Source organism: Cetorhinus maximus, unplaced genomic scaffold, assembly GCF_964194155.1.
Source record: "Cetorhinus maximus unplaced genomic scaffold, sCetMax3.hap1.1 HAP1_SCAFFOLD_1773, whole genome shotgun sequence".
Lineage (NCBI taxonomy): Eukaryota > Metazoa > Chordata > Chondrichthyes > Lamniformes > Cetorhinidae > Cetorhinus > Cetorhinus maximus.
This window is the reverse complement of record NW_027597713.1, coordinates 39481-52983: the sequence shown is the minus strand read 5'-3', so window position 1 is coordinate 52983 and position 13503 is coordinate 39481. Positions and strand designations below refer to the sequence as shown.

At 51.6% G+C, this 13503-nt stretch overlaps 1 protein-coding gene across 1 annotated transcript in view; it reads right to left on the bottom strand.

The window, feature by feature from the left end:
* The window catches only part of LOC144676638 (T-box transcription factor TBX1-like), a 31229-nt gene that overhangs the window by 817 nt on the left and 16909 nt on the right, over window positions 1-13503 (bottom strand). Inside the window, exons 3-5 of the mRNA XM_078537009.1 lie at window positions 6447-6618; window positions 3628-3783; window positions 2260-2327 (exon numbers count right to left, since the gene is read on the bottom strand). Coding sequence (XP_078393135.1) covers window positions 2260-2327; window positions 3628-3783; window positions 6447-6618 — 396 coding nt within the window. The remainder of the gene's footprint in view (window positions 1-2259; window positions 2328-3627; window positions 3784-6446; window positions 6619-13503) is intronic.

The window sequence follows — 13503 nt, the reverse complement described above, 5'->3', positions numbered from 1 at the left end:
GCCCAGGCTTCAGGCCTAGTAACGAGTCAGCCCCGATCTACCATCCGGTTTCAGTGTTAAACTTGCAAAGGAAAACATTATGTCTTCCGATAATTACTGTGGGATACTGTGGAGCAGGTTTGTGGGGGGGCTGTGTGTGTGAGAGACTAAATAAGTTAAACTGAAGACAGACGGGCTGCAAGGTTTAAAGGGGTGAGGCGTGAAAGCAGGCATTTTGAGGTGGAGACGAGCAATCGAGGATGGGATACCGGTAAATAAAGAACAAATAGGAATTCGCATTCAGAGATAAATGGGGAGTTGAAATTTTAGCTGTTGAATTGCAAAGGGAAATAACAGGAAATTTTACAACTGGCAAAGTCCATGAACGAATGAAGAAAAGTTACTTCGTTCATTTTTCTGGAAAGTAGTGGCCCAGGGTGTAAAAATCTAAGAACAATGGGTTTAAAGATGGAAGAGGAAAGATCTATTTAAGGAAAGATTAAAAGCTGTACGGTGGGAGGGGGGGGGTGGTGCGCAGGGGAGGTTGTAGCCATGTGATCTTGAAGAGGGTACCGTGCGAGATCAGACTGGTGATGGAAGCAGCCACCCCAGAGGAGTGTCTGGTTGCTCCAGAGGGCGAGGTTTTATTGCCAGCCTTGGATTCCCGTTGTCGAATGAGAGGGAGAGAGAAGCCCTGTGACATGCCTCTGTTACGATGCAGCAGGTGGGATTTGCCAGGCTGACCAAATCCACAAGGGGAACTTGGCCAAGCTATCGCGACGATTTTGCAATTTGTATTCGTTACGAGAAGGCCTGCAAGTAATGAGCCCCCTGCCGCCTTTAGCAACTTTAAAGATTAAATTAAAACATTTATATTAACAAAAGGAAAGAAAAGAACTTATATGCACACAAGATTACACTTACGCAGTTACAACAGTTTCCAAAATTTCAACTTGACCAAACTCCCAAGTACACTCCCCCTTTAAGGCAACAGTCCAAATAGATTCCAAATTTATAAAGTCATCCAGCGATTTTACCACCCACTGGACAATGGACTCCCAAAGGCTTTTAACACAACTTCGGTTACCGGAGCAGCAAAACCTCCTCAGGGCAGCTAGAGGATTTTTTTTCCCCCCAAGTCTGTCTCACACAGTCACCTTTCAAGGTCTCACACGGCCACACCCCACATAGCCTTCCATCTTACTTTAAATGTGTTTCTCCCTTTTTGATCTGTAAATCCCATTGTTTCAACTCGTCTTCAGAAGTTACTTTTCCCGGAATATAAAATTCTTACATGTTACCATTACACCCATCACTTTGGGGAATAAATCAACGTAATAACAGTGCCTGACTTATCTTGTAAACATTTCCCGTGTCCCTTTGAAAATCAAACACTTCACTGATCTAAAAATGCAAATTTCATTCGCACCTCCTCTGCTGAGGCGTCACCCCAGTTTTATTCATCTCCATTTCAAACCCCTGTTTTGCACCTACAAACTCCTTTGATAATTTAAACCTTGCAGTCTAACCGTCTCTAGCTTAATAAAATTAGCCACACACACTGAACCATACACTCACATATAAGTCTGCTTTACTGTATCCCACAATAATATTGGGAAAAAGATGATAGTACCTCGACACCTCCCCTCGAGCAACTGTGGGCACCTTGAGGTAATATTACTGGATGTTTTATGGATTAAGAATCTAAAAGGATTTGGCCTGGAAAAGAGTGTTTATTTGCGGGTCTAGCTAAGTAGAAACCTTTTGGGAAATAGCGTAAAGCTAAATTAAATGGCTAATAAATGTTATAATTTAATATTTAAAAATTCCCAAAAGTTATAGTGGAATCTCTACCTCTGACTTCAGCACACACACCTTCTCGTAATAAATACAAATGGCAAATCGTGGTGACAGATTTCCCTTTGGGATGTGGTCAGCCCGGCAATTGCCACCAGCTACATCGTAAAGTCCTCAAGTCACCACCACGCTCGTCGCCCACCCCCACCCCCAACCCCAACCCACACACACACACACAGAGCAGCTAGGAAAAGCCCAGGCTCAATCCCGGGCCTAGTGCTGAGTTAGTGGGCCTCAAGGTTCAGTAATGCAGCCACCTCGTCTCAGGGAAGGACACGTTTTGTCGGTCAGTACACAGGGCCGGGGCACTCAGCGGAGAGAGATCGAGTGCTCAGCGCACACGAACTCTGGCGAGGTCACAGGGTTCGATAAGGACGAGGCTGCGGAGGTGGGGGGGGGGAGTAAAACGAGAAACAAACCTACCAGTCATCGTACTCTCCATCTCGGAAACCCTTAGCAAATGGGTTGCTGGCAATTTTCAACTGCGTAATCTGTAAAATAATTCATGGACACAAAGTGATCAATGCTCCGCTTTATACCCAGTGTCAGCATCGAGCGCTCCCAGGGCAGGTACAGCACGGGTTAGATACAGTGTAGAGCTCCCTCTACATTACCCCGACAGTGTCCCACCCTCTCCCCACTTTATACCCAGTGTCAGCATCGAGCGCTCCCAGGGCAGGTACAGCACGGGTTAGATACAGTGTAGAGCTCCCTCTACATTACCCCGACAGTGTCCCACCCTCTCCCCACTTTATACCCAGTGTCAGCATCGAGCGCTCCCAGGGCAGGTACAGCACGGGTTAGATACAGTGTAGAGCTCCCTCTACATTACCCCGACAGTGTCCCACCCTCTCCCCGCTTTATACCCAGTGTCAGCATCGAGCGCTCATTCGACTTCTTTCTGGGTCTGGGTTTGACCTCGGGTCCCGGGGGGTCAAAGGTTCAGTGCCTGAGCCCTTAGCCGCAGCCTGATGGGTTAGGCCGAGCTGCCTCGGGGGTGGGCACATCGCCATGGACACCGGTTTGGGGCCTGGGTTTGCGAACGGGGCACCGTCCGGCCTGGCCCGGTTCCCCGACAGCCCTCCCTCACATCTGGAGCTGCGTTACTCCTCCTCCATCCTCCTCCCTCTTCCCTCTGTCCCCCCCCCTCTCTCCCGAATCGAGAAGGGGGGAAATCGGGGCATTTCTCTCTCGGGGTCGATCCTCGTGCCCAGCTCTTCTTCCTCGGGGAAGAACCCTTCTCCGTGTTGCCGGACTGACCCGGGTTCGCAGTTTGGACGGAAAGAGATGGAGGATCAGGGGGGGAGGGGAGGTGGTGGGTAAGGCCCTCTCGGGCCTACTCTGCCTGGACAGGGACAGAGGAGGAGCCTGGGGAGGGGAGGTGGTGGGTAAGGCCCTCTCGGGCCTGCTCTGCCTTCTGCCTCACCACCACCCCCCCACTTTCCCACCCCCTCCTCCTCCTCCTCCTCCTCCCCACATCCCTTCATTGTCCATCTCCCTCTGGAATAAACTCAACGACGAGAACTCACAACCCCTCCCCGAGAAAAGGAGTTTCTCCTCCTCTCCGTCCAAAATGGCCGACCCCTTATCCTGACACCTTGACCTTCCCCCCACCCCCCGTCTCCTCCTCCTCCTCCAGTTCTAGGCTCTCCTGCCCCAGTTGGGGGGTCCTGGGGGTCGGGAATGGGAACCAGCTTCTCAGCAGAGACCCTGCCAAACCACCCCACCCCCCCCACCTCCCCCCACCCCCCACCCCCCACTCCCCCCGAAGAGCCTTGCTCCCCCTCCTACCCTGTGGTTCTGGTAGGCCGTCACCGCGGTGAACTGGGTTTCGGCGAACAGGAAGGTCTTGAAGTTCTCCGCCGCCCGTCTCTCGCTGTCCCCCCGGGGGTCAACGTACACCACGTGGAACCGGGGCTGGTATCGGTGCATGGAGTTCAGGATGATCTGGAGAGGGGGGTGGGGTGGGGCACGGAGAGGGGATGGGGGGAGAGAGAGAGAGAGAGAGAGGTGTGAGCATCGGGGTGAAACTGGAGAAAGAGAGAGAGAGAGAGAGAAAATTAGAAAGAGAGGGGGAAATAGAGAGACGGAGAAGGAGGGAGAGAGAGAGAATGGAAAGAGACGCGAGTGTGAGCATTAGGATGGAAACGGAAGATAGAGAGAGAGAGAGAGATAGGGAGACGGAGAGAAAAAAGAGAGAGATAGAGACAGAGAGCGAGAGGGACAGAGAGAACCAGAGACACAGAGAGAGAGAGAGAGAAAGAGAAAGGGAGAAGGAGATAAAACAGAGAGAGATAGAGACAGACAGAGAGAGATAGAGAGAGGCAGAGAGAGAGAGAGACAGAGAGAGATAGAGAGAGGGAAAGAGAGAGAGAGACAGAGAGAGAGGGAGAGAGATGGAGAGAGGGAGAAAGACAGAGAGAGAAAAACAGAGAAAACCAGAGACACAGAGAGAGAGAGACAGAGAAAGATGAGGGGAGAGGAAGAGAGAGAGAGAGAAACAGACAGAGGGAGTAAGCGATAGAGAGAGACAGAGAGAGAGAGGCAGAGAGAGACAGGGGGAGGAAGAGAGAGAAAGACAGAGAGAGAGAGAGAACAGAGAGAGAGAGAACAGAGAGCAACAGAGAGCGAGAGGGACAGAGAGAGAGAGAAGGAGAGATAGAGGGACAGAGAGCAGAAAGAGAGATGGACAGAGGGACAGAGGGATAGAGAGACAGGGAGAGAGACACAGAAAGATGGAGAGAGAGAGATAGAGAAAGCGAGAAGAGGGACACAGAGAGAGAGAGAGAGAGCGAAAGGGACACAGAGACAGAACAAGAGGGATAGAGACAGAGACAGGCACAGAGAGAAGGACACAGAGAGAAAGGGAGAGAGAGCGGAGGGACAGAGAGAGAGAGCAGGACAGAGAGAGAGACAGAGAGGCAGAGGGGCAGTGAGGGAGGGGGTGACAGATAGAGAGTGAGGGGCAGAGAGAGACAGAGAAGGAGATAGAGACAGAGATAAGGACAGTAAGAGGGAGGTGGACAGCAAGAGAGACAGACATACAGAGAGACAAACGCACAGTGAGACAGGCGCACAGAGAGACAAACATACAGTGAGACAGACATACAGACAGACAGGCGCACAGAGAGACAGGTGCACAGAGAAACAGACATATAGGGAGACAGATGCACAGGGAGACAGACATACAGAGAGACAGACATACAGGGAGACAGACACACAGAGAGACAGACACACAGAGAGACAGACACACAAAGAGATAGACATACAGGGAGACAGATGCATAGGGAGACAGACATACAGGGAGACAGACATACAGGCAGACAGATGCACAGGGAGACCGACCCACAAAGAGACCGACCCACAAAGGGACAGACACACAAAGAGACAGATATACAGGGAGACAGACAAACAGGGAGACAGACACACAGAGAGACAGACATACAGGGAGACAGAGACACAGAGAGACAGACATACAGACAGACAGGCACGCAGAGAGACAGGCGCACAGAGAGACAGACATACAGAGAGACAGACATACAGGGAGACAGATGCACAGAGAGACAGACACACAGTGAGACAGACATACAGACAGACAGGTGCACAGAGAAACAGGTGCACAGAGAGACAGACATACAGGGAGACAGATGCAGAGACAGGTGCACAGAGAGACAGACATACAGGGAGACAGATGCACAAAGAGACAGACATACAGAGAGACAGACATACAGGGAGACAGACATACAGAGAGGCAGTCACACAGAGAGACCGACACACAGAGAGACAGACACACAGAGAGACAGACATACAGAGAGACAGACAAACAGGGAGACAGACATACAGACAGACAGGTACACAGAGAGACAGGCGCACAGGGAGACCGACCCACAAAGAGACCGACCCACAAAGAGACAGACACACAGAGAGACAGACATACAGAGAGACAGACAAACAGGGAGACAGACATACAGACAGACAGGTGCACAGAGAGACAGGCGCACAGGGAGACCGACCCACAAAGAGACAGACACACAAAGAGACAGACACACAGAGGTAAACAGACACTCAAAGATAGACAACAATCAGATATAGTCAAGCAGATGTGCAGATAGATAGACACTGAGAAAGACGTTCAGGCAGACAGGCACTCACACAGGCGGGCAGACGCTCAGACAGACAGACACTCACTCAGGCTGACAGTGGCTCACTCTGACACTCAGACTGACGGTCGCTCACTCTGACAGACAGACACTCACTCGGATAGACAGGCAGACACTCAGAGTGACAGACGCTCAGACAGACAGACAATCACTCTGACAGACAGACGCTCACTCAGATAGACAGGCAGACACTCAGACTGACAGACGCTCAGACAGACAGACACTCACTCAGGCAGGCAGTCGCTCACTCTGACACTCAGACTGACAGTCGCTCACTCTGACAGACAGACGCTCACTCAGATAGACAGGCAGACACTCAGACTGACAGACGCTCAGACTGACAGATGCTCAGACAGACAGACACTCATTCTGACAGACAGACACTCACTCAGATAGACAGGCAGACGCTCAGACAGACAGTCACTCGGAGCTGTGTACGCTGATACCCACATGTCCATTATCATCCAGCAGGTTATTGGTCAGTTTAAGCCTATCGAATGACACCATCTGTTTCATCCACTGAGTCCCCTTCGAGGGAGAGTCCGGGTGAAAATAAATCCGGCCGGGAGAACTCGGATCAGCTTTCCCTGTGACCAGCCAGGAGGAACTGTGGAACGCATACCTGGCCAGGCGGAGAGACAGAGAAAGAGAGAGGGTGAAAAAGAGAGAGAGAGAGCACGTGGGGGATAGTGAAAGTCAGGGGGGGTTGGAGAGGGGGGTGGGAGAGAGGGGGAGAGAGAGAGAGCGAAACAGAGAGAGAGAGTCCATGGGGGATAGTGAAAGTCAGGGAGGTGGGTGTGGAGAGAGAGAGAGAGAGAAAGTGTGAAAGAGAGAGAGAGAGAAAGTGTGAAAGGGAGAGAGAGAGAGAAAAAGTGTGAAAAAGAGAGAGAGAGAGAAAGTGTGAAAGAGAGAGAGAGAAAGTGTGAAAGAGAGAGAGAAAGTGTGAAAGAGAGAGAGAGAGAGAGAGAGAAAGTGTGAAAAAGAGAGAGAGAGAAAGTGTGAAAGAGAGAGAGAGAGAGAGAGAGAAAGTGTGAAAAAGAGAGAGAGAGCCTGTGGAGGAGAGTGAAAGTCAAGGAGGGGGGTGTGGAGAGAGAGAGAGAGAGAGAGAGTGTGTGCAAAAGAAAGAGAGAGAGAGCCCGTAGGGGATAGTGAAAGTCAGGGAGGGGGGTGTGGAGAGAGAGAGAGAGAGTGTGAGAAAGAGAGACAGAGAGAGAGATCCTGTGGAGGAGAGTGAAAGTCAGGGAGCGGGGTGTGGAGAGAGAGAGAGAGAGAGAAAGTGTGAAAGAGAGAGAGAGAGAGAACCCGTAGGGGAGAGTGAAAGTCAGGGAGGAGGAAAGAGAGGGTGGACACGCCAGAGAGAAAGCACAGAGAGAGGGGAAAAGGGAAAGGGGTAATGTACAGGAAGGGAGCACAGAGAGCAGGAGGGAGAGAGAGAGAATAGGAAGGGAGAGATGGGCACAGACAGGGGCAGGAGAGAGAGAGATTGGGGAAGAGGGAGGGAGCAGGGGATGCAGAGGGGAGAGAGAGAAAGGAGAAGTGCGAAGAGACAGAGAGGGGAAGGAGAGGGGGAAAGGGGTGAGCAGAGGGGTAGACAGGGAAAGTTAGTGAGAAAGAAAAGGGCTGAGATGGGGAGGGGAGGAGAGCTGTACACAGACCGGTGTCTCTCAGTCCCCTCTCTCTCAGGGGGATATCTGTACACTGACTGGTGTCTCTCAGTCCCCCCTCTCTCTCAGGGAGATATCTGTACACGGACTGGTGTCTCTCAGTCCCCTCTCTCTCTCTCAGGGAGATATCTGTACACTGACTGGTGTCTATCAGTCCCCTCTCTCTCTCTCAGGGAGATATCTGTACACTGACTGGTGTCTCTCAGTCCCCTCTCTCTCAGGGAGATATCTGTACACTGACTGGTGTCTCTCAGTCCATCTCTCTCTCAGGGAGATATCTGTACACTGACTGGTGTCTCTCAGTCCCCTCTCTCTCTCAGGGAGATATCTGTACACTGAATGGTGTCTCTCAGTCCCCTCTCTCTCAGGGAGATATCTGTACACTGACTGGTGTCTCTCAGTCCCCTCTCTCTCAGGGAGATATCTGTACACTGACTGGTGTCTCTCAGTCCCTCTCTCTCTCAGGGAGATATCTGTACACTGACCGGTGTCTCTTAGTCCCCTCTCTCTCTCAGGGAGATATCTGTACACTGACTGGTGTCTCTCAGTCCCCTCTCTCTCAGGGAGATATCGGTACACTGACTGGTGTCTCTCAGTTCCCTTTCTCAGGGAGATATCTGTACACTGACTGGTGTCTCTCAGTCCCCTCTCTCTCAGGGAGATATCTGTACACTGACTGGTGTCTCTCAGTCTATCTCTCTCAGGGAGATATCTGTACACTGACTGGTGTCTCTCAGTCCCCTCTCTCTCAGGGAGATAACTGTACACTGACTGGTGTCTCTCAGTCCCTCTCTCTCTCAGGGAGTTATCTGTACACTGACAGGTGTCTCTCAGTCCCTCTCTCTCTCAGGGAGATATCTGTACACTGACTGGTGTCTCTCAGTCCCTCTCTCTCTCTCAGGGAGATATCTGTACACTGACTGGTGTCTCTCAGTCCCCTCTCTCTCAGGGAGATATCTGTACACTGACTGGTGTCTCTCAGTCCCCTCTCTCTCTCAGGGAGATATCTGTACACTGACTGGTGTCTCTCAGTCCCCTCTCTCTCTCTCAGGGAGATATCTGTACACTGACTGGTGTCTCTCAGTCCCCTCTCTCTCTCAGGGAGATATCTGTACACTGACTGGTGTCTCTCAGTCCCCTCTCTCTCTCTCAGGGAGATATCTGTACACTGACTGGTGTCTCTCAGTCCCCTCTCTCTCAGGGAGATATCTGTACACTGACTGGTGTCTCTCAGTCCCTCTCTCTCTCAGGGAGATATCTGTACACTGACCGGTGTCTCTCAGTCCCCTCTCTCTCAGGGAGATATCTGTACACTGACTGGTGTCTCTCAGTCCCCTCTCTCTCAGGGAGATATCGGTACACTGACTGGTGTCTCTCAGTCCCCTCTCTCTCTCAGGGAGATATCTGTACACTGACTGGTGTCTCTCAGTCCCTCTCTCTCTCTCAGGGAGATATCTGTACACTGACTGGTGTCTCTCGGTCCCCTCTCTCTCTCTCAGGGAGATATCTGTACACTGACTGGTGTCTCTCAGTCCCTCTCTCTCTCTCAGGGAGATATCAGTACACTGACTGGTGTCTCTCAGTCCCCTCTCTCCCAGGGAGATATCTGTACACTGAATGGTGTCTCTCAGTCCATCTCTCTCAGGGAGATATCTGTACACTGACTGGTGTCTCTCAGTCCCCTCTCTCTCAGGGAGATATCTGTACACTGACTGGTGTCTCTCAGTCCCTCTCTCTCTCAGGGAGATATCTGTACACTGACTGGTGTCTCTCAGTCCCTCTCTCTCTCAGGGAGATATCTGTACACTGACTGGTGTCTCTCAGTCCCTCTCTCTCTCAGGGAGATATCTGTACACGGACTGGTGTCTCTCAGTCCCCTCTCTCTCTCTCAGGGAGATATCTGTACACTGACTGGTGTCTCTCAGTCCCCTCTCTCTCTCTCAGGGAGATATCTGTACACTGACTGGTGTCTCTCAGTCCCCTCTCTCTCAGGGAGATATCTGTACACTGACTGGTGTCTCTGTCCATCTCTCTCTCAGGGAGATATCTGTACACTGACTGGTGTCTTTCAGTCCCCTCTCTCTCTCAGGGAGATATCTGTACACTGACTGGTGTCTCTCAGTCCCCTCTCTCTCAGGGAGATATCTGTACACTGACTGGTGTCTCTCAGTCCCCTCTCTCTCAGGGAGATATCTGTACACTGACTGGTGTCTCTCAGTCCCTCTCTCTCTCAGGGAGATATCTGTGCACTGACCGGTGTCTCTCAGTCCCCTCTCTCTCTCAGGGAGATATCTGTACACTGACTGGTGTCTCTCAGTCCCCTCTCTCACAGGGAGATATCGGTACACTGACTGGTGTCTCTCAGTCCCCTTTCTCAGGGAGATATCTGTACACTGACTGGTGTCTCTCAGTCCCCTCTCTCTCAGGGAGATATCGGTACACTGACTGGTGTCTCTCAGTCCCCTCTCTCTCTCAGGGAGATATCTGTACACTGACTGGTGTCTCTCAGTCCCTCTCTCTCTCTTAGGGAGATATCTGTACACTGACTGGTGTCTCTCAGTCCCCTCTCTCTCTCTCAGGGAGATATCTGTACACTGACTGGTGTCTCTCAGTCCCTCTCTCTCTCTCAGGGAGATATCTGTACACTGACTGGTGTCTCTCAGTCCCCTCTCTCTCAGGGAGATATCTGTACACTGACTGGTGTCTCTCAGTCCCTCTCTCTCTCTCAGGGAGATATCTGCACACTGACTGGTGTCTCTCAGTCCCCTCTCTCTCAGGGAGATATCTGTACACTGACTGGTGTCTCTCAGTCCCCTCTCTCTCTCAGGGAGATATCTGTACACTGACTGGTGTCTCTCAGTCCCGTCTCTCTCTCTCAGGGAGATATCTGTACACTGACTGGTGTCTCTCAGTCCCCTCTCTCTCTCAGGGAGATATCTGTACACTGACTGGTGTCTCTCAGTCCCCTCTCTCTCTCTCAGGGAGATATCTGTACACTGACTGGTGTCTCTCAGTCCCCTCTCTCTCAGGGAGATATCTGTACACTGACTGGTGTCTCTCAGTCCCTCTCTCTCTCTCAGGGAGATATCTGTACACTGACTGGTGTCTCTCGGTCCCCTCTCTCTCTCTCAGGGAGATATCTGTACACTGACTGGTGTCTCTCAGTCCCTCTCTCTCTCTCAGGGAGATATCAGTACACTGACTGGTGTCTCTCAGTCCCCTCTCTCCCAGGGAGATATCTGTACACTGAATGGTGTCTCTCAGTCCATCTCTCTCAGGGAGATATCTGTACACTGACTGGTGTCTCTCAGTCCCCTCTCTCTCAGGGAGATATCTGTACACTGACTGGTGTCTCTCAGTCCCTCTCTCTCTCAGGGAGATATCTGTACACTGACTGGTGTCTCTCAGTCCCTCTCTCTCTCAGGGAGATATCTGTACACTGACTGGTGTCTCTCAGTCCCTCTCTCTCTCAGGGAGATATCTGTACACGGACTGGTGTCTCTCAGTCCCCTCTCTCTCTCTCAGGGAGATATCTGTACACTGACTGGTGTCTCTCAGTCCCCTCTCTCTCTCTCAGGGAGATATCTGTACACTGACTGGTGTCTCTCAGTCCCCTCTCTCTCAGGGAGATATCTGTACACTGACTGGTGTCTCTCAGTCCATCTCTCTCTCAGGGAGATATCTGTACACTGACTGGTGTCTTTCAGTCCCCTCTCTCTCTCAGGGAGATATCTGTACACTGACTGGTGTCTCTCAGTCCCCTCTCTCTCAGGGAGATATCTGTACACTGACTGGTGTCTCTCAGTCCCCTCTCTCTCAGGGAGATATCTGTACACTGACTGGTGTCTCTCAGTCCCTCTCTCTCTCAGGGAGATATCTGTGCACTGACCGGTGTCTCTCAGTCCCCTCTCTCTCTCAGGGAGATATCTGTACACTGACTGGTGTCTCTCAGTCCCCTCTCTCACAGGGAGATATCGGTACACTGACTGGTGTCTCTCAGTCCCCTTTCTCAGGGAGATATCTGTACACTGACTGGTGTCTCTCAGTCCCCTCTCTCTCAGGGAGATATCGGTACACTGACTGGTGTCTCTCAGTCCCCTCTCTCTCTCAGGGAGATATCTGTACACTGACTGGTGTCTCTCAGTCCCTCTCTCTCTCTTAGGGAGATATCTGTACACTGACTGGTGTCTCTCAGTCCCCTCTCTCTCTCTCAGGGAGATATCTGTACACTGACTGGTGTCTCTCAGTCCCTCTCTCTCTCTCAGGGAGATATCTGTACACTGACTGGTGTCTCTCAGTCCCCTCTCTCTCAGGGAGATATCTGTACACTGACTGGTGTCTCTCAGTCCCTCTCTCTCTCTCAGGGAGATATCTGCACACTGACTGGTGTCTCTCAGTCCCCTCTCTCTCAGGGAGATATCTGTACACTGACTGGTGTCTCTCAGTCCCCTCTCTCTCTCAGGGAGATATCTGTACACTGACTGGTGTCTCTCAGTCCCCTCTCTCTCTCTCAGGGAGATATCTGTACACTGACTGGTGTCTCTCAGTCCCCTTTCTCTCTCAGGGAGATATCTGTACACTGACTGGTGTCTCTCAGTCCCCTCTCTCTCTCTCAGGGAGATATCTGTACACTGACTGGTGTCTCTCAGTCCCCTCTCTCTCAGGGAGATATCTGTACACTGACTGGTGTCTCTCAGTCCCTCTCTCTCTCAGGGAGATATCTGTACACTGACCGGTGTCTCTCAGTCCCCTCTCTCTCAGGGAGATATCTGTACACTGACTGGTGTCTCTCAGTCCCCTCTCTCTCAGGGAGATATCTGTACACTGACTGGTGTCTCTCAGTCCCCTCTCTCTCTCAGGGAGATATCTGTACACTGACTGGTGTCTCTCAGTCCCTCTCTCTCTCTCAGGGAGATATCTGTACACTGACTGGTGTCTCTCGGTCCCCTCTCTCTCTCTCAGGGAGATATCTGTACACTGACTGGTGTCTCTCAGTCCCTCTCTCTCTCTCAGGGAGATATCTGTACACTGACTGGTGTCTCTCAGTCCCCTCTCTCTCAGGGAGATATCTGTACACTGACTGGTGTCTCTCAGTCCATCTCTCTCAGGGAGATATCTGTACACTGACTGGTGTCTCTCAGTCCCCTCTCTCTCAGGGAGATATCTGTACACTGACTGGTGTCTCTCAGTCCCTCTCTCTCTCAGGGAGATATCTGTACACTGACTGGTGTCTCTCAGTCCCTCTCTCTCGCAGGGAGATATCTGTACACTGACTGGTGTCTCTCAGTCCCTCTCTCTCTCTCAGGGAGATATCTGTACACTGACTGGTGTCTCTCAGTCCCCTCTCTCTCAGGGAGATATCTGTACACTGACTGGTATCTCTCAGTCCCCTCTCTGTCAGGGAGATATCTGTACACTGACTGGTGTCCCTCAGTCCCCTCTCTCTCAGGGAGATATCTGTACACTGACTGGTTGTCTCTCAGTCCCCTCTCACTCAGGGAGATATCTGTACACTGACTGGTGTCTCTCAGTCCCTCTCTCTGTCTCAGGGAGATATCTGTACACTGACTGGTATCTCTCAGTCCCTCTCTCTCTGAGGGAGATATCTGTACACTGACTGGTGTCTCTCAGTCCCCTCTCTCTCTCAGGGAGATATCTGTGCACTGACCGGTGTCTCTCAGTCCCCTCTCTCTCTCAGGGAGATATCTGTACACTGACTGGTGTCTCTCAGTCCCCTCTCTCTCAGGGAGATATCGGTACACTGACTGGTGTCTCTCAGTCCCCTTTCTCAGGGAGATATCTGTACACTGACTGGTGTCTCTCAGTCCCCTCTCTCTCAGGGA